At 43.9% G+C, this 21,714-nt stretch overlaps 1 protein-coding gene and 1 long non-coding RNA gene across 3 annotated transcripts in view; one reads left to right on the forward strand and one right to left on the reverse strand.

The window, feature by feature from the left end:
• Nucleotides 1–52: 52 nt before the first annotated feature.
• Nucleotides 53–21,227, reverse strand: SNRNP48 (small nuclear ribonucleoprotein U11/U12 subunit 48). The gene is made up of 9 exons (XM_083187969.1): nt 20,839–21,227; nt 14,249–14,356; nt 13,746–13,806; nt 10,695–10,775; nt 5,990–6,172; nt 5,006–5,127; nt 3,117–3,223; nt 1,570–1,725; nt 53–158 (listed from the first exon to the last, which is right to left on the reverse strand). Exons 1-9 carry the CDS (start codon nt 20,971–20,973, stop codon nt 116–118), a joined length of 996 nt encoding a protein of 331 aa, XP_083044095.1. The 5' UTR covers nt 20,974–21,227; the 3' UTR covers nt 53–115.
• The window catches only part of LOC146080549 (uncharacterized), a 37,857-nt gene continuing 36,951 nt past the window's right edge, over nt 20,809–21,714 (forward strand). Inside the window, exon 1 of one of the 2 annotated variants that reach the window (XR_014474905.1) lies at nt 20,809–21,144. This is a non-coding gene — a long non-coding RNA (uncharacterized LOC146080549). Of the gene's footprint in view, nt 21,345–21,714 lie in introns of both variants that reach the window. The other variant, XR_014474904.1, reaches the window with a different exon arrangement.

Here is a 21,714-nt window from a genome sequence, read left to right on the forward strand (position 1 = left end):
TACCAATACTACATTCAAATGCATCAAAAAAAGACAAAAAAGACAAATAAAATAAAGTCAGAAAAATCTTTAATGTTAAAACTTATTTACAAAGCCCAGAGTCAGGAACAAGTAGCTAGTCATTTTTCTTTCTTCGCTTGTGGTGTCTATCTTCATTCCTAAAATTAAAGCAGCAATATTTTAGTATTCAATTGAACCAAATTTCCAAGGGAAGTAGTTTGTCCTTGTGATTTTTTAAACACTGTTTATTAAATGAATCACATAAAAGAACAAGTATAACAAAATACAAGAATAAATCAGCAACAAGTTAGCTTACAATAATGTGATTCAAAATTTTATTTGAGAAAGAAGGAAAGAGAACCACTGGATGGTGGCGTGACAGACTGCACTCAGAACAGACCTAAGAGGTAGTGAGAAAAACAGAGGGAGCAACAGAGAAATATAGGAAGTAGTATTGAGAGAATAGGCAGAATAGAAAAAGTGGGAGAAAGAAAGACAGACCGAAAACAAGAAAGAAACAAAGAAAGAAAGAAAGAGAAAAAGATGTTCATATATAGAAAATAAACATTTTTTTAAATATAACATTATAGAGAAGAGGGAATATGCTAAGGTTAATGGTGTTTCAAAAAGAAAGGTCAACCAAGGGGACCAAGCTTTAGTAAGCTTCTTAAAGGACATGTATAATATATATTAGTGGTTATATACTCCATTTTATAAACATATCAAATCCAGGATATAATCACTTGCATTGGGATTAGGGAGGGTTTTCTCCGGTGAGAGGCAATTTGGCATGTCACAGTCGATGCTATGTGAAGGAGTAGTTTATTCTGATGGTGTGTAAGGGTGGGGAGAGGTAAGGGTAGCAGGAAATATCTGGGATCAGTGGGTATAGTAACATCACATAGGTTCGAGAGTAGGGTGTTAACTTCTCTCGAAGTGTTGATAATTTTTAGGCAGGACCACCAAATGTGTATAAATGTACCCTCCACTGTGCAACCCCTCCAGCACCTATCTAAAGTGTCTGGGGACATAGTTTTAAAAAAAGAAGGCAGCAATATAGAAGTTTATATAAGTTTTTCTTAACTTTCCACACACATTGAAATGGAAGTGGCATTGTCCCAGATTTCAACCCATTCTTTGAAATCTATAGAGTGCCCTAGGTCTCGTTCCCATGCTAGCTCATGTGGAGGTGGAGTAGAAAGTGCTCCCCCAGAAGAGAATAGATTAGTCCTTTAGTGAAAAACGTTTCCAGCAGATAAATTCAAAGGAAGTTAAGGTCTAGTAGTGAGGGCTGGAGAGATTTTCGAATGAAAATGCACAAGGACAATTTTTATTGGTTTCTTGCAAAGTAAAACCAAGAGCCTTTAAAGAAGCATGTAATCCAAGGACAATACTCATAGCATGTACACACAGGGTGCAGAGCTTTGGAAACAGCTGCTAGTCCAAATTTAAGAGGATAGAATAGAATAAATACCAACATCTAATTTATGTGCCAGCAGTATTGTAATTTTGTAGTACATCTATATTGTTGGAGGTGGTGGGTAAAGTTGTAGCTAAAATTAATCTTACTTGTCTTTTTTGCGTCTAGAATCTTTGTCTGTATCCCTACTGCGATGTCTGTGCGGACTCCTGCTCCGCTCTCTCCTGCGTCCAGATCGATGTCTATCCCTGTGACTTCCAGCAGATTGTCTGGATTCCACAGATGGAGATCGTTGCTGATCCCTTCTAAAAGGATAAAATAAATATTTATAGATAGAGATAAAGAGATAGGGCGTAATAACAGTAGCAATAATTATTCAGTAACATATTTCAGGTTTTCCTATGGAATGGTCTGAATCTACTGTATTATGTTACTCACACTATAACCGTTTGTTACAGTTTAAATAGCGACTTCCTTTCCTCAATCCAGTATTCTGTAATGCTGCCTACACACTGTGCGATGCGCACCATGCATTTTGGACTAGATCGCATTGCATCTCATTTAAAAGGCAGGTGATCTGCTAAAGCAGATGTGATCTAGTCCAAAAAGTACGGGAGCCAGATACTTTTTGTACTATGTGATGTGATGTGCACACAAAACGCACTGTGTATGGGCACTTTCACTACTGATCAAATGCATGTTAATTGTGTGAGAATGAGCAGGGTGTGGTGGATGCAACACAGTATTTTTCAACTAAGGCAGGTATTCAATGCCCTAATTTGTCCTGTGCAGCGAATCCTGTTTTGGATTCGCTGCACAATCGCCGGGTTTCGGACGACTGGTGCATTCGCTGCCAGCCCTCCCTCACCCCCTATTCAACACCTCAGGGGCTCGCTGCCCCTGGCAGCGAATTTTAACCCTTCCGCCAAATGCCGCAGGGGGACGGTGGCAGGCAGGGAGATGGAAGCCTCCCTGCGCCGGACACTGTGGGGGTGAAGAAGGGCTGGCAGGGACACAGGGAGAGCCCCTCCCGAGAGCTGGCAGGGGACTGGGATAGTAGCCCCTGCACTCACCGGTCCCGATCCTGCATATGCAATGATCGGGACCAGAGTGCAGTGAATATATGAATATTATTGAGCGGCTCCCAGCCCCCTGCTGGCGAATGTGTAAAAAAATAAAAAAATAAAAAATTGTTTAAAAAAATAAATAGATACAAAATATTTAATATATATTCATGTGCAAGCACATGAATAAAAATAGCATGCCCCTTCACAAAAAAAAAAAAAAAAAATCTGATTTTTTTTGACACCCTAAAAAAACACCTTATTTTTATAAGATCACATTCCAGTTCACCTAAAAAAGATCACGATTGCAAAACGGTAAAACATGGCGAAAATCACTGGAGAAAGCAGTTCTCCATTTGAGCATTGAATACACTCTCAGCGAATTTGACTAAAAACCCCATTGAAAACCACTGGCGAATTGCACACGGCGAATCAACAGATATTCGCTGTTCATTTTCAGCGAATTGTCTCTATTGAATAGGGCGAATTGTTTTAGGAGAGAAAATTCGCCGTTACCCAGGCGAATTGCCAGATTCGCTGTAAAGTACGGCAAATCTGAGGCATTGAATACTGGCCTAAGCCTTTATATAGTGATACAAAACACATTTTACAGAGACAGATACTGCAAATACCTTCTCACTGAGGAAGAGGAAATAGAGGAGTTCGCTTCATCATGCATATCTTCCTGCCATTTGCTGCTTAGCTCATCCATATGCAAATTAATGACGTCCCTTATTATCTGTAAGAAAGAATAGTAAATGTGCACACCTCATACCATCGTTTGGCAAATTGCAAAACATAATGCGCTATGGAAAAAAACATATGTACATAGTTGATTTATGCTCAACAGGCTTATTTTAACGGTTTTGCTTTTTTTTCTGCTCTATTTTGGGACAAAGAAAGCAAACACTCGAATTCTAAAAGTAAATGGACAAAATTATTTAAAATTCGGTACTCTTTACTTAGAACGGCGCCCACGATTTTGATCGTGGGCATCGTTAGTAAAAAATCGTGGCCATCTCGGGCATTGAATGCACTAAAAAAATCGGGTGCGATGCGACCGACGCGATGCCCGCGATTTCCCATAGGGAACAATGTTAAATGTCTCAATTGACCCAATTTTCCTGTTCAATGCCTCAATTGACCCGATTTTTCCATAGGAAACAATGTTAAATGGCCCACAGAGGCCAAATAGGCACCCTGAAGTGTGAAATGGCCCCCACAATTGTTAACGCCACCCCACGATCAACGTGAACCCGAAGCGTGGCGAGCGCAGCGAGCCCGCGAGGTGCGGCGGTGCGCGTCCTACGACCTTTTTATACCCCCACTATCCACGTCGGCGTGGAGATGAGAATAGAAAGTGTGGCGAGCGCAGCGAGCCACCGAGCCCGAAGCGTGGCGAGCGCAGCGAGCCCCGCGAGGGGACGCGGACCGCTGTGAAGCCCGCGAGGGGACACGGATACCTGCGAGCTGCGCTCGCCACGCTTCGGGCTCGGTGGCTCGCTGCGCTCGCCACACTTTCTATTCTCAACTCCACGCCGACGTGGATAGTGGGGGTATGAAAAGGTCGTAGGAGGCGTACCGCCGCCCCTCGCGGGCTCGCTGCGCTCGCCACGCTTCGGGTTGACGTTGATCGTGGGGTGGCGTTAACAATTGGGGTGGCCATTTCACACTTCAGGGTGCCTATTTGGCCTCTGTGGCCCATTTAACATTGTTTCCTATGGAAAAATCGGGTCAATTGAGGCAATGAACAGGAAAATTGGGTCAATTGAGACATTTAACATTGTTCCCTATGGGAAATCGCGGGCATCTCGTCGGTCGCATCGCACCCGATTTTTTAGTGCATTCAATGCCCGAGATGGCCACGATGGGCGCCCTTCTAGGTAAAGAGTACCTAAAATTCTATTGAACATGTAATGAATGGAATGACGTAAGAGTCCTTTGGCCGTGCAGGATGACGGACAAACTTTTTTTTTTTAAATAACCAATCATTTTACAAGTCAAAACTATGATTTGTAAATGACTGACGAGCATCCTGCATGGACAATGGACAAGGCAGCAAATGTAACATGCAGAGTTAGATTTGGGAGGGGAGTTCTTTTGTTTCTGTGCAGGGTAAAGACTGGCTGCTTTATTCTTACACTGCACTTTAGATTACAATTTGAACGCACCCCACCCAAATCGAACTCTCTCTGCACATGTTACATCAGCCCCACCTGCAGTGCAGCATGGTTTTGTCCATCTGCAAAAATTGCAGCCTTGCTACCAGGTCTGAATCAGACCCCTGGACTTCATTACATCCTGCCCCAGAGATCCACAAAAGGTTTTTAATCACTGCTATACTCAATACACGAAACAAAGTTTACATATAATATATTTTTTTTTAAATAAAACCCTTTCCTTCTCGTCACCCATAAAAGATATAGAAAACCTCCAGGCGATTTTTGTACTAGTGTGGGGATACCAGCTAATTATTAGTTTTACAAAAATTCTGAAAACACATAGAAACACAAAGTATTACCTCTGTATAAGACTTCTTAGTTATGTGAACATTTTTTGCCCTATATGACTGGCGTCTCCTTTTGTAGTCCCGCATTTCTGCCATGATTTCAAGGTGGGACTTTGGACATTTCTGTTCATCATCTTTAAAAGAATCATAAACTTTAGTTTATCTCAATTTAAAATATAAAAATTTTGAACTATTTTTACTAAATACTATGGGGGGTATGCAATCTGGAATCCCGGCTGTCAATCCCCGTCGACAGTCGTGATTCTGGCCCGTTTGCGGTCAGATCGACCGCATAACGACAGACGGGATTCAATGTCCCGCCTGCCGCTCAGTGCCAAGGGGGTGTGGCCGTGAAAACGGCCGTGGATTATCGATCTCCAGCCGGGATTGTGACAATCCATGGCTGTTATCGGCAGAACGGGCCCGACGGCTTCTGAAGTCAGGCCCGTTCTGCCGTGATCCCGCATCAATGCTGTCGTTAAAGACAGCAATGAATAGGGAGTCGCCGCTATTTCCCACGTCGGAAATAGCGGTGACACATTGCATACCCCCCTGTGGATATCTAAGACAACATACAAGTTACACCAAACAAGGGGCTGATAATCCTGGGTTTCACCAGGATAGACTCTACTTTAGCTACAGTTGATAGGATTACTTGTATACAGCATTAACAACTTCTTACATTATAGTGCCTTTAATATGTAAAAATAAATCTATTAATGTACATAATAAAACTACTGATAGAAGTAATATTATTGCAGCTGTGGCATGCTTGTCTAGATCACTCCCTATGTGAGGAGAGCTCACCTTGGCTACCAATGTGCATCAGCACAGCCACAATGAAAAGACAGACCACTCAGAGAAGATGTCCGAGAACAGGCGGTAAGTATAATTGGACGAATGGGTGGGGGGAGATTGAGGTGACTTGCGAGATGCCAGGTCCATTTACTAGTATCAGAAATATCCCTGTTCTATGCAAGACAACCTCAAACAAACCTTGGTTAATCTTTGAAGTTAAATCCTCAAACAGATCGGATTCATTTTTCTCAGCAATAGATTTCTGCTTCTTTGTCTCCTGTATGACATAGTCATAAACGGCCAGGCGATCTGCAGGTTTCAGGTCACAGACGGCACGCCCATGGGTCAGAGGAACTTCAACAGGTGAGGACGAGTATTCACCTGAAGCACATAAGAACAGCCATATTGATGTACTTACTGTGGAAATTATGGGTCAACTTTAACAAACACAAATGGAGTATAAAAAGTCTGAACGGAAGAGCACTTCAGCACATTAGAAAGAAAGCTCATTTGTGCTCCTATTAAAAATAAAAGTTTGGGCATGGGGAATAAATAACCATCGACTGCAGTTTGTGTGGAATAAGTGAGTTTCTGCGCTTGAATTGCAATTTCTTTTGGGGTAACTAATTGCTGCTGGGATGTGTGATGGCAATTAGTCACACTGTAAAACTCGTGGCTAATTGAGACACGCTATTAGTGTCAAAATAAGTTTTTCACACAATATGTTTTTTAAAATCACCCTATACTATCAAAACCTGTTTCTCACATACAAAAAAAATATATATAGGGCCTGTGAGGTATACGGTTCTTAGATTGACGTACATTAGGGCCGACCACTGAGAGTGGACAGGCCTTAGGTTGACACATGAAAAAGGTCAACAGGGCTAAAATGTTGACACAAGCATTAGGTCGACATTGGGAAAGGTTGACAGTCAAAAGGTCGACATGGAGTTTTTCAAGCCAACTTGCCAACAAGTGTTACTTCATGCCCGACCATCCTCCAGGGATTGGATGGCGAGCGCAGTGCGGTGCACTTTTTCGGTGTCCACGTGGACTGTCGACATTTGGGACAATTTATTTATTTTTTTAAACCATGGCGACATTTTGGGGGAGGGGAGGGGGGGTGGTCATTTATCTGTGATTTGGTTTCAGTTTGCAGGTAAAGCCAAACCATCGATAAGCACTGCATCAGAGCTAATAGAATAGCCTATTAGCAGAAGTCATTTACCACTGCACATAGGATATCCCCCTAAGTTAAAAAACAGGCATCTTGTATATGACAGGAATGCCCCAAAGCCTAATCATTTTTTGAACATAACAGGCTGCTATACCCTCAACTATTAAATAACCTATTAAAAAGTTAACAGGATAATCAAGTTATCAATCTTTACTCTTAACAAGTTAACTGTACACATATTACGATCATAAGTAATTCATAAATCTGAAAACCAAATGTTACCATTTGCCTGAAACCAAATCATAAACAAAGCTGCTCCAGTAATATTATATGGCTATAGAAACTAAGCGCACCCTTTTGAATTTCATACAATATAGAACCGAATTGATTACCGAATTGTTATCAACACTATATTACACCAACGTCAAATAAACAAAACCCAAAGGCTTTCATTTGAGAGATTACATAGATGGTTAGTTCATTTCCAGGTAAGTGAGAATTCCATTTACAAAAAGAGAACAAGGCATAGCTGTGCATTTGCAATGAACAAGCCTTCCTCCAAAACTGAGGAATTTCCCAAACCTAGCTAGAAAATACCAAGTGGAGGTAGATTGCATACTCTGGTAAGTGTCAAGCAACAGCCATCATGGAGGAGAGCGGCACCCTGAGTGGGGGGGAGGGGCTAGGTTATGGGAGTTGCAGGGTGCTAGAGTGTACACAGAGAAAGTACTACTTGTGGCTCTATTAATGCAGAGTTTATCATACTATTATACATATCAGTTTTCCCATATGTGCATTGTGTCCTTATCTCCTACAGCATAACCATCATGGGGCACCCAAAATGGCTGCCTTATTTGGTATGCCTGCGGATAGGATGAAAAACACATGGACCTGATGGTTACAGTGGGACACTAGCACTAGGATGCTGAAACCACCCATCAGTGTTATCTCTTCTGGGCGTGACCTATTTCTCCCAAGGTAATCCTACATTGTGCGCCCAAGACGGCTGCCGTGCCTGGTACCTTTTATGGTTGGAATATATAACCCCCATAGAAGTTATTACCCAAAATGTCTGCACCAACCCAGCAGTATGCGTAACGTGCTGTCTATGTTAAGTCCTTCATTCTCTCTGTTTTCCAACTTCATGCAATTCCAATGCCTTTGTTCAATGTACCATGTTTTTTATGTATTTTAAGTGACTGAGTTCTATGGGAGAAAAGCGCTATATAAATGAAATTATCATTATAAACATGGAGGCTGGGGCAGAATAGCATGGGGATGCTTCTCTGCTTAACCCCTTCCCGACATTTGACGTACATTTACGTCATGGTCGGGATGTACTTCCCGACACATGGCATAAATGTACGTCATGCCATTAAACTGTCACCGCGTCTATAGACACGGTGACAGAGGGACGATGTCTGCTGTCCCTGACAGCAGACATCTTCCCTCATTGCCCAGGGGGGGCAGCGATGCCCCCCCCCCCATCGGCGATCGTTGCGATTGGCTGTTCAAATGTGAACAGCCAATTGCAGCGTTTTATGAGTTATGTGTATAATTTTGACTCTGCTGCCCCCTAGTGTCCAAAAAAAATAAAAGGAGGTTGAAATAATGATTAAAACATAAAGTATACATATGGTCTATGTTAGTTATTAACTATTTTGAGTGGTATGATTATTTGTCTCACAAGCAGAAAATTTAACATTTTGCAAATTGCAAAATGTTCAATTTTTTTACGACATTTTGGTATTTTTCACAAAAAAAAACAGACTGTATCGACCAAAATTTACCACTAACGTAAAGTACAATGTGTCACGAGAAAACAATCTCAAAATCACTGGGATAAGTAAAAGCAATAAAAAGTTATCCCCACATAAAGTGATACATGTCAGATTTGAAAAAAAGGGCTCTGTCAGGAAGGCAAAAACAGGCTGCGGCGGTAAGGGGTTAAAGCACACAAGCATCAACCACAACAAAAATTATGCTCAGAAATGGCTGGATTAGTGCTTCCCAAACGTGGCCCTCAAAGTACCGTTAGGGACAGAGTTTGGGATCCTTTGGATCTAAGCCTAGAATTCAGTCCTGTATGGGCTATCTACAGAATGCATGGACATTGGCTGTCTATACTACTGTAACTGACAGACAAATAAATACTACCAAGGAGAATGGGTGACAATTGGGTGCCCAGATGTGCAAAGCAGGTAACACCAAATGAAGTCAAAGCTGAAACTGGAGCTACAAATTCTTCTAGACAGGATTAAAACAGAAACACGGAGTTAACATTAGTTTTTATTTAAAATTAAGGGCGGAATTCAATTGTTGCGTGCCAGGTGTGTCTGCCATTGGTGGGCAAATGTTTAGGATGACAGGCGCGTATAAGACAAGAAAAGTCACCAGTTTGGGCGCACACATGGGACTTCTCTTGTAGTGCCTAAACCTAACCTTAATGAGCACCAAGTGCGTGTCAAAATTCACAATTCGAATATCGCCTCGTGATCACCGGTCACTTTAGATGGGAGATCAGGGGGGATAAAACATTTGAATTTCCCCCCCTATGTGCATTGATCAAAAACGAATAAGTATATTAAAACCATTTTTCCCCCACAATGTGGGGAAAAAAAAGGAGGAAATATGGTTTGCATCTCCAATATACCTACATATGTTCAAAAAAACTAAAATTACAAAGTTGACGGCATCCTCCACCTGACAGTGTTTACTATTTAAAACAAAGTGGCATTTTGTTTTGTTTTTTAAAAGGATATCATTTGTAAAAGGATACTGCACATAAGCACAGTGGTTCCACTCTGTGACATGTCAGGCTGCTATTGCCGGTCTATACTCACCCCTGCTGTGGAAACAAAGAATCAAACATATATTGCTTTACTGAACATATGGAATAAGAAACCAAACACTGCCACTTGGGCAGAACGTCTATTGATAGGCAAGGTATTACGGAACTGCGAACAATGGAAATAATCACAGGTGGATATAAACATTAAAGCCAGGTACACACTTGGCAACATGCTGTTCGGTCAGGCTGGCATATCACCCAGTGTGTGTGCGCGACATGAGCGCTCCCACAGTTGCTTTCAATGCCGCTAGGTTTGAGGTGCAGCACCTTAAAACCTAGCAACATCAATAGCAACACCATGCACGTTAACAAAGGAGATAGCAGTGATCGTTCAGTCCTTCATTAAGAACACTCCAGTGCGTACAGGCGATCTGGGCTGATGAGGATTCGTTCCAATGGCGGAATGAATCCTTGTCACTAATGTGTACCCAGCATAACTGCTAGAACAATATATTGTTTTAAAAATATATATATTTTTAGGACTTAAAATGTGCCAATTAACAACTTAGTCAAAATATTTGGTAAGATGGTTCCATCTAGTGGCCAAAATGAGCACCGTATGGTCATGGAGGAACTACCTAAAGGTAATGTGTTTTATATAACTACACTGTCACTTTGATGTCCCAATAATCAGAACTTTATAAATAATGTTGCTATCACATAGGCCAAACTCTAAATAGTTGCATAATATTAAATCACCTTAATAAAAATAAAAACAACTATCATGGCTTTGTATAGGCTTTTTAAGACTGTACAAACTGTAGCATTGTTGCTATGGTAAATACTAGATCCACTTTATCAGAGATAGTTCAAGTAGTTATCTTACTTATTCAACACCTTATTCATAAAATCAGACCTGTTCTTGTTCTACTTACGTTTGTCCCAAGAGCCAGCTTCACTTGTGCTGGCAGCATTATTCATGGCATCTTTGATGATCTGAAATTGTTTCTCTTTATCTGTTGGGATTACAAATAGAAACAGGGATTGGAGTAAAGCTGAAAACCGCTGAACAGTCCTGTTTAGAATGCTTTCATGAGGAGGAGATGTGCTTCCACAAACACAATGAACAAAAGTGATGGAATACTGCAAATATCATCTTTTAATTTATTTATGTTTTTATTTTAAATACTGTATTGACTTCCATTTGAAGCCTGTGTGGTTTCTTCCCTTTTATTTCTGCACAGAACTTTTAAAAAGTATATTCTTAAAATATCGAATTAGGAAAAGGGTGGGGTGTATTGGATACCATATGCGACAATACATCCTGCATAAATTCACAATGTCAGGAAAGGTCAGATGGCTTAATAAAACCTACAACACAATTCTATTACGCAAAAAACGTGAACCCGACAGCGCTAATCCCTCATGTGATTCTTATGAACAGCTTCAATCTGTCTAAAAGTTCTTCCCCCTTATTTTTGTGTTTTTTTGAATGTCTAAAAAGTGCAGAGAGCGCTTTGTTTTATATGTTATTATAATTCTGTATTTCTATTTTGATTCTTTTTAAAAAGGACTTTAACAAGAGTTTAAAAATACACAATTTTTATTATGAAAATATGCATAAAACAGAGTGTATAGAAGGGGGGGGGGGGGATTATCCAATAACTACTTTAACCCCTTGAGTGGTGAGTTTTGTTGGGGCAGGACAAATCTACCAGGTTTGTCCTGCCCCAGCAAAACTCACCACAGAGCTGTGGACCACCCTCCCCTCTGCTCCGGGATTGCATGCCGGAGCTTCCGGGCCCTTCCACCGCCCCAGCCTTTGTTCATAACATGTGGCAGGCACAGGGATGTTCGGGGCAGCATGAGAGGACTCGGGCACCTGAACTTCCGAGTCCGAGCCGCGCCGAACATCCCCGAGCCTGCGGCCAGCCGCCTGCTTACTGCTACAACTAATGGCGGCTAGGACACGAGAGCTCCAGCCGGCGTACGATCGCCAGAGAGGTGAGGGGCAGCGATATGAGTGGTGGGGAGAGGAGAGTGGCCACAGGGGGGGGGTGCCCGGACAGGTGATGCGCCAGTGGTGCACAGCTGCAGGAACCACTGGCGCACACCTTCTTCTTAGTGGTATGCCCGGAAATTTTCCAGGACAGCCCGCTGCAGCAGCGCAGCTGAGCCCGGAAAATTTTCGGGCATACTACTCAAGTGGTTAATAAAGTAAAATATAATACACTATAACAATTTCCTTTGCAACTGCCTTCAGCTCAAGAGAGTGGTTTAGTATATAATGTAGCAGTAACAGTTCCTGCTGTGGGGGATAACAAAAAAAAATAAAAACCTCAGACAACAAAATCTTAATAAAACATAAGTATTGTTTAAAAAAAATAAAATAAAAAAAGTTTTATTTTACCTGTGAGATTGGTAATATTCCTAAAGGTGCCTATACGCGATAAGATTATTGTATGCAATTTGGACTAGACCACATCTACGTTTTGCGATGCAATGAGATGCAATCTAGTACAAAAAGTATGTGCAGCACACTTTTTGAGCTGTGCGATGAGATGTGTGCTGGAGCGCGCATCTCATCGCACCCAACAATTGTAATGGGTACTGCACCTTAAATTGTGTCTCTAGCCTTAAATATTTATTAAGTTATTAATCTAGAGCAGAGAGCATGATTGCATATATCTTGCAAGATAATGAACATTATGAACTCGTGTAAACATAGAGTGGAGGAGAGGATGTGCAAACTTTATTGTCCTTTAATTAGAATGAGTATGAAAAATGGCGCTCAGGTAATATACTTTTTTTCTAAACAAAGAACAAAAAAAAAAGCTATTATGCCTGGCGCCATCCCAGACAGTTTTGTCCCAGAAAGTGCTTGTGCAATAAAGTATCCGTGCTGAAAGTGCAGTACGGACACTTTATTGCACAAGCATTTTCTGGGGAAAAACTCCTCTGCGGTGGCACCGGGCATAATAGCTCGGCTTCCACACTTTGCTATATGGCACCACAGCACCATACAAGGGTGAGGTCTCCCATTTGTTTGGGATTATGTAATCCTACTGTGCTTACTTTGTAAAAGTGTCCACTGTCCTATATTTTATTATCTCCATTTTTTTTTTTTATTGTTCATGAAATAAATTATAAAAAAACTAATTTATTGAGCATCGTATATTACCTGAGCGCCATTTTTCATACTCATTGTTCTTGTCACTATGGGGTGTATTCAATGCCGCGGCGAGCGGCCAGCGAGGGGGTTAAACAGCGAGGATTGCAGAAAACCAGCGATCCTCGCTGTTTAACCCCCGCGGCGGCCGCTCGCTCCAGTCAACGTTCCGGGGAAATCCTCGCCATCACAGGACAGCAAGAATTCCCCAAAACAGCGAGACCCGCGGCTAATGCAGGAAACTCGCTGTATTTAGCCACGAGTCTCGCTGGTTCAGGAGCTGCATATGCCAATTCCCCCTCGCTCAAAAAATGGAGCGAGGGGGAATTGGCGTATGAGGGGGCTGCGTTTAATACTGTCAGGGTGAGTGGTGACAGCAAGCAGGAAGCTCTGCTCGCTGTCACCACTCGCCCACAGCATTGAATACCTGCCTATATGTTAAGGAGTTGGTGTGTCTCTCCTTTTGGTGTATGATTAGGCTGCACAGTGTGATATTTAAAGAGCGCAACATCTAAAAACAACCAACTTGCTTTTCACTTTAATTAGAATCCCATATTCTTTGCAAATAACATTACTGATATGTGCAATATTTATTTAGTTTCTTATATTGCGCAGCAGATTCCGTTGCGCTTTACAATTGGAAACAGTGATAAAACAAACAGGATATTAACAAACTGACATATCTTATGCCAAGTTGCTTAATGTATGAAGTTCCCACAAGGTGACTATCATTTTAATATAGTACTGTTATGGCATGCTACATATGCAATTTAAAGTACTCAAAAATAGTCTTCAAAAAATCAGATAGAATACATACCTAGTATAATTGACGGTATATTGGCCTTCTCATGGTAAAAATGAGAGTCATACACTTCTGCCTGTAAAGGAATAACCTTTGGTTAAAATTGTAGCCTGGTTATTAAGCGTGACCAAAAACATTAAAATGTACATAAGTATGGTATTGGTCTATACCAGGGGTGAGGAACCTTTTTTGGGCCAAGGGCCAATTGTATGGTGGAAAAATCCTTCGGGGGCCATATGTAAAAATTTCTCTTACGAATTGTCCTGCTACAGCCGTCCCACGCTCCGGCGGCTGCCGCTGAATAGGACTGACAGTCTCCGGTTGCTGTTGATTAAGAGGAATCTCGCAAGAACTACAGACCTCTTGCAAGAAGTCCCCTTTACTTGACTCCCAGCAAAGCCGCCGGGTGGGTAGGAGGGCCACTCAGACCGGCTACGGGGGCCGCATACGGCCCCCGGGCCTGAGGTTCCCCACCAATGGTCTATACGAATATGGTATTGGTCTATATGAAAGGTTACCTCTTCCTTTGTGTAGCCTAGCTTTCGCCGTCTGCAAACGAGGACATGTTTCTCCAAAGATGCCCTGGCCATTCTATGATTACCATCATAGGGACATACTGCAGTCTCCTGCGAGGGATAAAGTTTATCAGTCAGATTGAAAAATAATGAACGGACAGAAATGAACAAAATAAAATGTGTAGAAATGTGAAGAAACATCTGAAAATTTACAGATCTGCTGACATCAGACGTTGCAATACAGGGATTTAAGTTTTTTGCCTTAGGAAAATGTGGGAAAAAAACAAAAACCTAATAATGCAGAATATAATGATAGTAACTGGTGGTAGATATTTTGTGTACAAGAAGTTGACAGACAAGAATTGAGATATTTCCCTATATAAATAAGTTGCGCCATATCACCCCTTTTGTGGCTCCTGGTCATGGGTGAATCAGCATCAATTTTATTAAAAAAATGTGCAACAAATGCTAGGCCAGTGGTTCCCAAACTGTGTGCCTAGGCACCCTGGGGTGCCTCAGGACACTTGCAGGGGTGCCTTGGGTTAGTGGATCGGGATCAATTCATATTATTAATGGTCAATGTAACAGGCAAAACTAGTGCTGGTGACTGCCAATCATAATATATATGTGGACAAACAGAAGCAAATCCTGACCGTCACCAGATAACTGTGACAAATAGACACAATGCAATTTAATATTTTTTTCTAAATCTCTCAATAAGAAACATTTGACCTAGGGGTGCCTTGAAAACATTTTGATGCTCTAGGGTGCCGTGATTCAAAAAAGTTTGGGAACCACTGTGCTAGGCACACATGGCAAAATAAAATCCCTGTCAGAGCAACATTTTGTTGACCGCCTATAACTCAGCAGGTATTGCCGCAATATACTGCAAGACATCTCACAGAGTATGACGGGGGTATTTAATCTCACATGTTACACTTCAAGTAGTCGAGCTTTAGTTTTTTAAGTTTTGCTCGACCTAAAAAAATGGCTCGACAATTCGAGATCTCGGCTATTCAAACTGTCAATCTTCCTTGACCCCTCCTGACGACGTTTGGTCTGCCCCGAACTCGCAACATTGTACAATCTCGCCTTCGGGCCACAACCTCGCCTATATAAAAAACACATGAACCTCGTGGGTTGGCGCCATTCCTGGGATGCATGCAGTTTTGCGGTGTCTTCCTGCAGGCAGCTAAGGAAGGATTTTTTTTCTCACGCGCACTGTCCAGCATCTTGCCCATCTTTGCAAATCCAGTCTGGACTAATTTCCATTGCAGGTAAGATCTATTTCTATGATATCCTATTGAATTTATTAGTATAGTTGGAATTCTAGCGCTGTATGTGGGGAGCCTTAGGGGTGTATGCAAAGCTCCAATAATGTCCTTTTATGCTTGTGACATGTGATCCTGGCTAGCTGCATCCTAGCTGTGTTTCAATGTAAACACTATCAATGGTGCAGCACCATCGATTGCCGCACAAGGCTTTGCCACCTGCAATGTTACACTGGGATCTCAGGCAAGCAAGAGGGACCCATTGGCTGGCCTGTTTCGCATAAGGAACGTCCTAGCTGCGTTTCAATGTGAACACCATTGATGATGCAGCACCATCGATTGCCTCACAAGACTGCCCCACCTGCAATGGAACTAAAGAACTACTGAAGTCTCTGAAGTGCACATGATCCCTTGCATCATAAATACAAGTCATGAAACACCTAAAAGGTTGTTAAATTTTCCACATGATTTGCTAGCATATAGTAAAAGGAACAAAAACTGTTCAAGAGGAAACATTTTTAGCACACAGCAGCAACTGCAATTCACAACACTTCCAAGTAGCGTCCACTAGTTTCGCTTACAGCTTCTTATACACTGGCATGTATTTACATCTATGTTTTATTTTTATGTTTTGCAAAGATCAGCCTTCAGAAACTCTTTTTTTGTTTAAAAATTAGAAAAACACAACTCATGAAAGAGGTGAGTGAAAAATGGTAAAAAAGTACAATACACCCATCGACCAGACAATAAATCTTCAACATTGAATAGGTAAGCTGCAAAATAGAGAAAAATGTCGACCAAAATGGCTCGACAATTGAACATTTATCACCTCGACAAGCGAGCAAAACTAAACGAGAAATCTTGCGAGCTCACCTTGAAACTCGAGAAAATGTGAGAATGAATAGACGAGCATGCAAAAACGTTTTTAGGGCGAGTAAGAGTTTTTAGGGCGAGTAAAATGAAAAGCCTGACCAAAAAAAAAAAAAAAAAAGCTCGACAGAGATTGAATACCCCCCTAGTGTTCCCGCTAGGCTGTTTTGGCAGGGCACTGCACCCTGCCCGATTTTTAAAGGGCAAAATGCACCCGGCCCCTCTCGCAGCGCCCCGCTAATAAAGCCTCACGGGGAAGCTCAGCATCGCCGCAGACGGCGATGCCCGGCGCTTCCCCGGCAGCACAGTGGATTCGGAGGGGTCGGGCCCGCCCCCCCTTTGATGATGGTGGTGGTGGGGCCCGCCCCCTTTGATAATGACAGCAGCCCAGGCACGACTCTTTCATGACAACGGCGGCCCGGGCACGCCCCTTTCATGACGTCACCGGGCCGGACACGCCCCCAGCTGTGACGTCGGAGTGCCCGGTCCACCCCCAGGCGCCCTGCCCGCTGTCACTCCTAGAGTGAACACTACCCCCCCTATATATCCATGATATCTTGTTTCCTACATAGCGGAGCAGACATGCTGGTTTCGTCTTCCCGCCATAAAGAAACAGGGGAATGTCAGTTGGTGAGCTGCGATGTGCCAACGTTCAACTCCAAAAATACTACATTGGACGGACATGCTGGATTATTCTACATGTCCGGCCAAGTGAGTTTTGAGATAGGTCATGCAAACACATAGGTCATGCAAACACATAGGACAATTATTAGGGAATCCAACTGATACCACAATGTACGCCCAGCATCATTTGCATAACTGGAAGCAACAAAGCTGCATACAGATGTAGTAAAGTACATAGTTGCCACGATCCATAGTCAGTTGCATTGTTGCAAGCCACTGGGTGCGCTGGGCTTTGAACACTCAGCAACTGCCCATTGACACTGTTTCTGTAAAACAAAGACAAAGGGGTACATTTCTCATTCCATATTTGCAGCTTTGTTGCCGGCCAGGCAGAGGATTCCTCTGGAACCCTGCCCTGAAGAGGCCGGTGTGCAGCATGGTTTGGCTGCAGTTCCCCCTGGTAGCCGGCAGGGCACATCGCAGGGACAGGCTCCTTTCAGAGCCCCAGTGAACCTGTGTGCTTGCTAATACATACCACTGATGGGACTGCATATTGCAATGCAATCCTGGTCGGTAAAGGCCCCCATCCACCAGGGTCAGACTCGGTCTACGTATAGACCATCGCATTTGTCCACATGCATGCTAAAGTCATGCACGTGCACAAGCCGGGCATACGTGTGTTGCTGATCCTGGCATGCTGGAGTGGTGCATAGCAAGTAAGGGATGTCTCCGTCTCTCCTGGACCCAACTGGCACACAGCGAGAGGCGCTGGACCCATGGCTCTCTGTGCACCGATTGGGAGGCGGTGCTTCCAATCCAGATGGACAAATCGGCCCTGCCATCCACTAATGCAGGGGTGGGGAACCTTTTTTTGTGCCAAGGGCCATTTGTATGGGGGGGAAAGATCCTTTGGGGTCCATATGTAAAAATTCTTACAAATTGTCCTGCTGCAGCCGTTCAACGCTCCGGCGGCTGCCACTGAATAGGACTGACAGTCTCCAGCTGCTATTAAGAGGAATCTTGTGAAAACTAGAATTCCCCCGTTCTTGACTCTCTGCAAAGCTGCCAGGTGGGCCACTCAGACCGGTTACGGGGGCCCGATAGGGCCCCTGGGCCTGAGGTTCCCTACCCCTGCACTAATGGGAGGTATCGCATGCCATACCAAACCAACTCACCCGGCAGCTCCTTAATCGCATATACATTGTATTTGGTCCTTTTGCATACAATGTATCGAATGCAATCCCATTCATGGTTGCCAGATCAGACAGATCCTCGTGGCAACCACTGAAATTAGCAATTGCTATGCGAGGCATACAGGAATGCACCTTGCATTTTCATGCAATCACTCACAATGCATTAAAATTGTATGAAAAGTGCCCCCATCGGACAAGTGGATGGGGCCTTATGATTCCGCCAGATTGCATTGAGGGATAGATTTATCATCTGTCGTAATGGGGGGGAAGCAGTATCAGCGCATGTTATGTGGAGGGATACCGCTTCTTCCTAATGTAAGAAGCAGCCATATCGGCGCTGCTATCTAAATGATAGCAGGCCGATATGCAGGCCTCGTTAATGAGGGGAAGCAGGAAGTGTCACACATCTACCCCTGAATATGTGATGCATAATAGATGAGCCCCAATATTATAAGAAGAATATGGCACACTACTGATCTGGGAGAGTCTCCATAGCAGCGAGGACCCAAAACAGTGTACGAGGACTGCTCCTGCACTGCATTACACACTGTAGACCATAGAACATGTAGATTGGGGTGTTGGGGTTACACACACAGCCATGACCTTACTGATGACCTATATAAAACAGGGGTAGCTGCGCACGCAGGGGGGTGTTCCGAGTACTTAGAAACCCCCCCCCCCTGCCCGTCGATCAATGCTGTTGATGATTTTTTTAGAAACAGCCTTGTGCAGACTGTTTGGGGCTCAGGAACTGTCCTGATGTTTGTTTGATAGTGGAGGGTGTATGCTATGTTTACATGTGTGTGTATGTATGATTTGTGTTCATGATGTATGTATGTATGCATGCATGATGTGTGTGTTTTCCTGATGGCTGGATATGTACATAATGTGTGTGTACATGATGTGTATGCAAGGTGTATGTATGTATGGCATGTGTACCTAATGCGTGTATGTAGGCTATATGTGTGTACAAAGTGGCGTAACTATAGTGGGTGCAATTGCTAAAAAAAAAAACGCTCTCTGTACTTATCTGTGATAATTTGATTTATTTTATTGATATTTTTACTATACAGTTTTTATATTTATATTTCCAGTAATAAATGTTTTAACTACACCTGTTGCATATCTTCTTAGCTAGCGCGGTCTCAAATCCCCCTTTTTCCATATGGTGCAATTGCTATGGGGCCCCACGCATTTATATAATTTTCTTGTGGCCTGCGAGAGAGCACGAGCAGTGCAAGCTCACTGCTAATATCTAGCATGGGCGGGTGGGCGGCCATGTGACCACTGGCCCTGACAGCGGGTAGCGGCCTGCAGAGGGTCCCTATCACCGCGGCACAGACCATGATGCTCTCAGTAGATGTGGCTGGGGTCCAGGTGACTGAGTGTCCACTGATGCTGACCACTGGCAGCAGCCTGAGCGAGGGGGCGGGTCCAGTGACGCTGATGCCAGGCTGTGGCGGCACGACCTGTAAGGGGGGTCCGGCAGACTGATGCCAGACGACTCTGATGCCGGGTATGACCTATGACATATAGGGGCGGTACTAGCCGGTGGGAGGGCCATGTGACCGCTGATGCCGAGTAGCTGCACACGCAACGCAGGGGGTGGTGTCCAGGTGGCCACTGGCCAGTGGAGGTAGGGTATTGTACAGTCTGGGGAACAGTTTAAGATGACCATGGCCTAGATGGGACTTAGTCACTGCAAATGATGCTCTCCTGGTCTGCCAGCACTACCAGAGAGAGAGAGAGACTCTGACAGCCAGGAGGTTTCAGTGAAGCAGCTGCAGGTTGAGGGGAGTACTGTGTACTGTATAGGTCATCTCAAATCATTTATCATATGTATGTGTAATTGGGGATTGTTGGTGTTGGTTTCTAGAGCGTAACTGCCACCTAGCATCTATCACCTCCCTACGTCTCTGTCCCCTCCCTAACACCCTGTGTCTCACTGTCACCTCCCTACCGACCTGCATCTCTCTATCCCCTCCCTACCACTTATCATCTATCTCCTCCCTATTGTCCTGCATCTCTCTGTCCCCTCCAGCAGATAAAAACTTGTAGTGCACCACAGTGTATTGGTAAAGGGGTGACTGCAGTGCGGAGTATGTTTTTTTTTTTTTTTTTTATGTAAGGGCCTATTTGGGTTTCGCTATGGGGCCCACAGAGCTCTAGTTACACCCCTGCGTGTACATGATGTATGTATCATATGTGTGTGTGTACATGATGTGTGTAAGTATGTATCGTATGTGTGCACATGCTGTGTGTGTATTTATGTATGTATAGGTGTATGGTATTTGTGTGTGTATGTATGCATGTACATGTGTGTAAGTATGGTATGTGTTTACATGATAGAGATATATATATATATATATATATATATATATACACACTATACCAATCTGCGCAAAGTCCTCAATATAGAAAAGTGTGTGTGCGCGTATATATATATAAAATCCTGCGTTTGCCCCTGAGCTGGGCTGTGTAGCAGCAGTAAAATGTAGCAAACAGGTGAGGATGAGGGATTACACCAGCCCCGAAGTGGTAGCTGCAGTGCCCCAGCAGTCTCTCCCAGATCCCCGACTGTACGGGCACCGCGGGATCTCGCAGCAACAGACACGGGGGGAGAGGGGGTACCGACCTGCTCTCCGTGCGCGGCCTCCTGCTCCCAGCCCAGCTCCTGTAACAGATCGGCCAGGCGGCTCCGGCACCGCTCCGTGAAGCCCTTTAATTCCCGCAGTAGATACCGGGGACTCCCCGGGACCAGCTCCTCCATGTCGGATAACACGACGAGAGCCACCGGATTGGGGAGCGTCCCAGTCTGCCGGAGGATGAGCAGGAGTTAGGGGCCAGCCGAGATGCTGCCACCACTAGCGGAAGGGGGAGGCGGTGCAGCGAGTGATTTGTTCCTGCTTCCTGTTTCCTTTCTGTTGAAGTCAACACGGAGGTGTGTGACTGATTGACTGTCTGCTCTGTCCTTGTTACCAGAGCTACACTACAGTCACGCACGCAGGGCGGGGCTGTGCTGCCGGCATATGAGGGGTGCGGTCGGTTGTGCAGTTTGTGTGCTGGTAGTGGAGGCGCAGTCTGACCGGTTGTGAACTGTAATATAAGTAACTGCCTGATGAGGGCTCTATGCAGGAAGTGGTGAGAAAAAATCCACGATAGCCTAAAGGGCCCTACACACATGCCGATGTGTGTAGGGCGACCTACAGTAGCCTCGATTAGAAAATGCCTTAATATCGGCATGTGTGTAGGCCAGGCATTCCCAACCACGGTCCTCAAGGCACACTAACAGTGCAGGTTTTGTAGATATCCAGGCTTGAGCACAGGTGACTAAATTAGTATCTAAATGAATTCTGATTAAACCATCTGTGCTGAAGCCTGGAGATCACTAAAACCGGGTATGGGTAAAATCCGGAATCGGATAAGACACCGGAATGCCGGACTGGACATCAAACTCTGCTTTCCGGAGCATGTAGTATCCGGTCCGGGGGTGTCCTGTCCGGGGGTGCTC

Source organism: Crinia signifera, chromosome 5 (assembly GCF_055691185.1).
Source record: "Crinia signifera chromosome 5, ASM5569118v1, whole genome shotgun sequence".
Classification (NCBI taxonomy): Eukaryota; Metazoa; Chordata; class Amphibia; order Anura; family Myobatrachidae; genus Crinia; species Crinia signifera.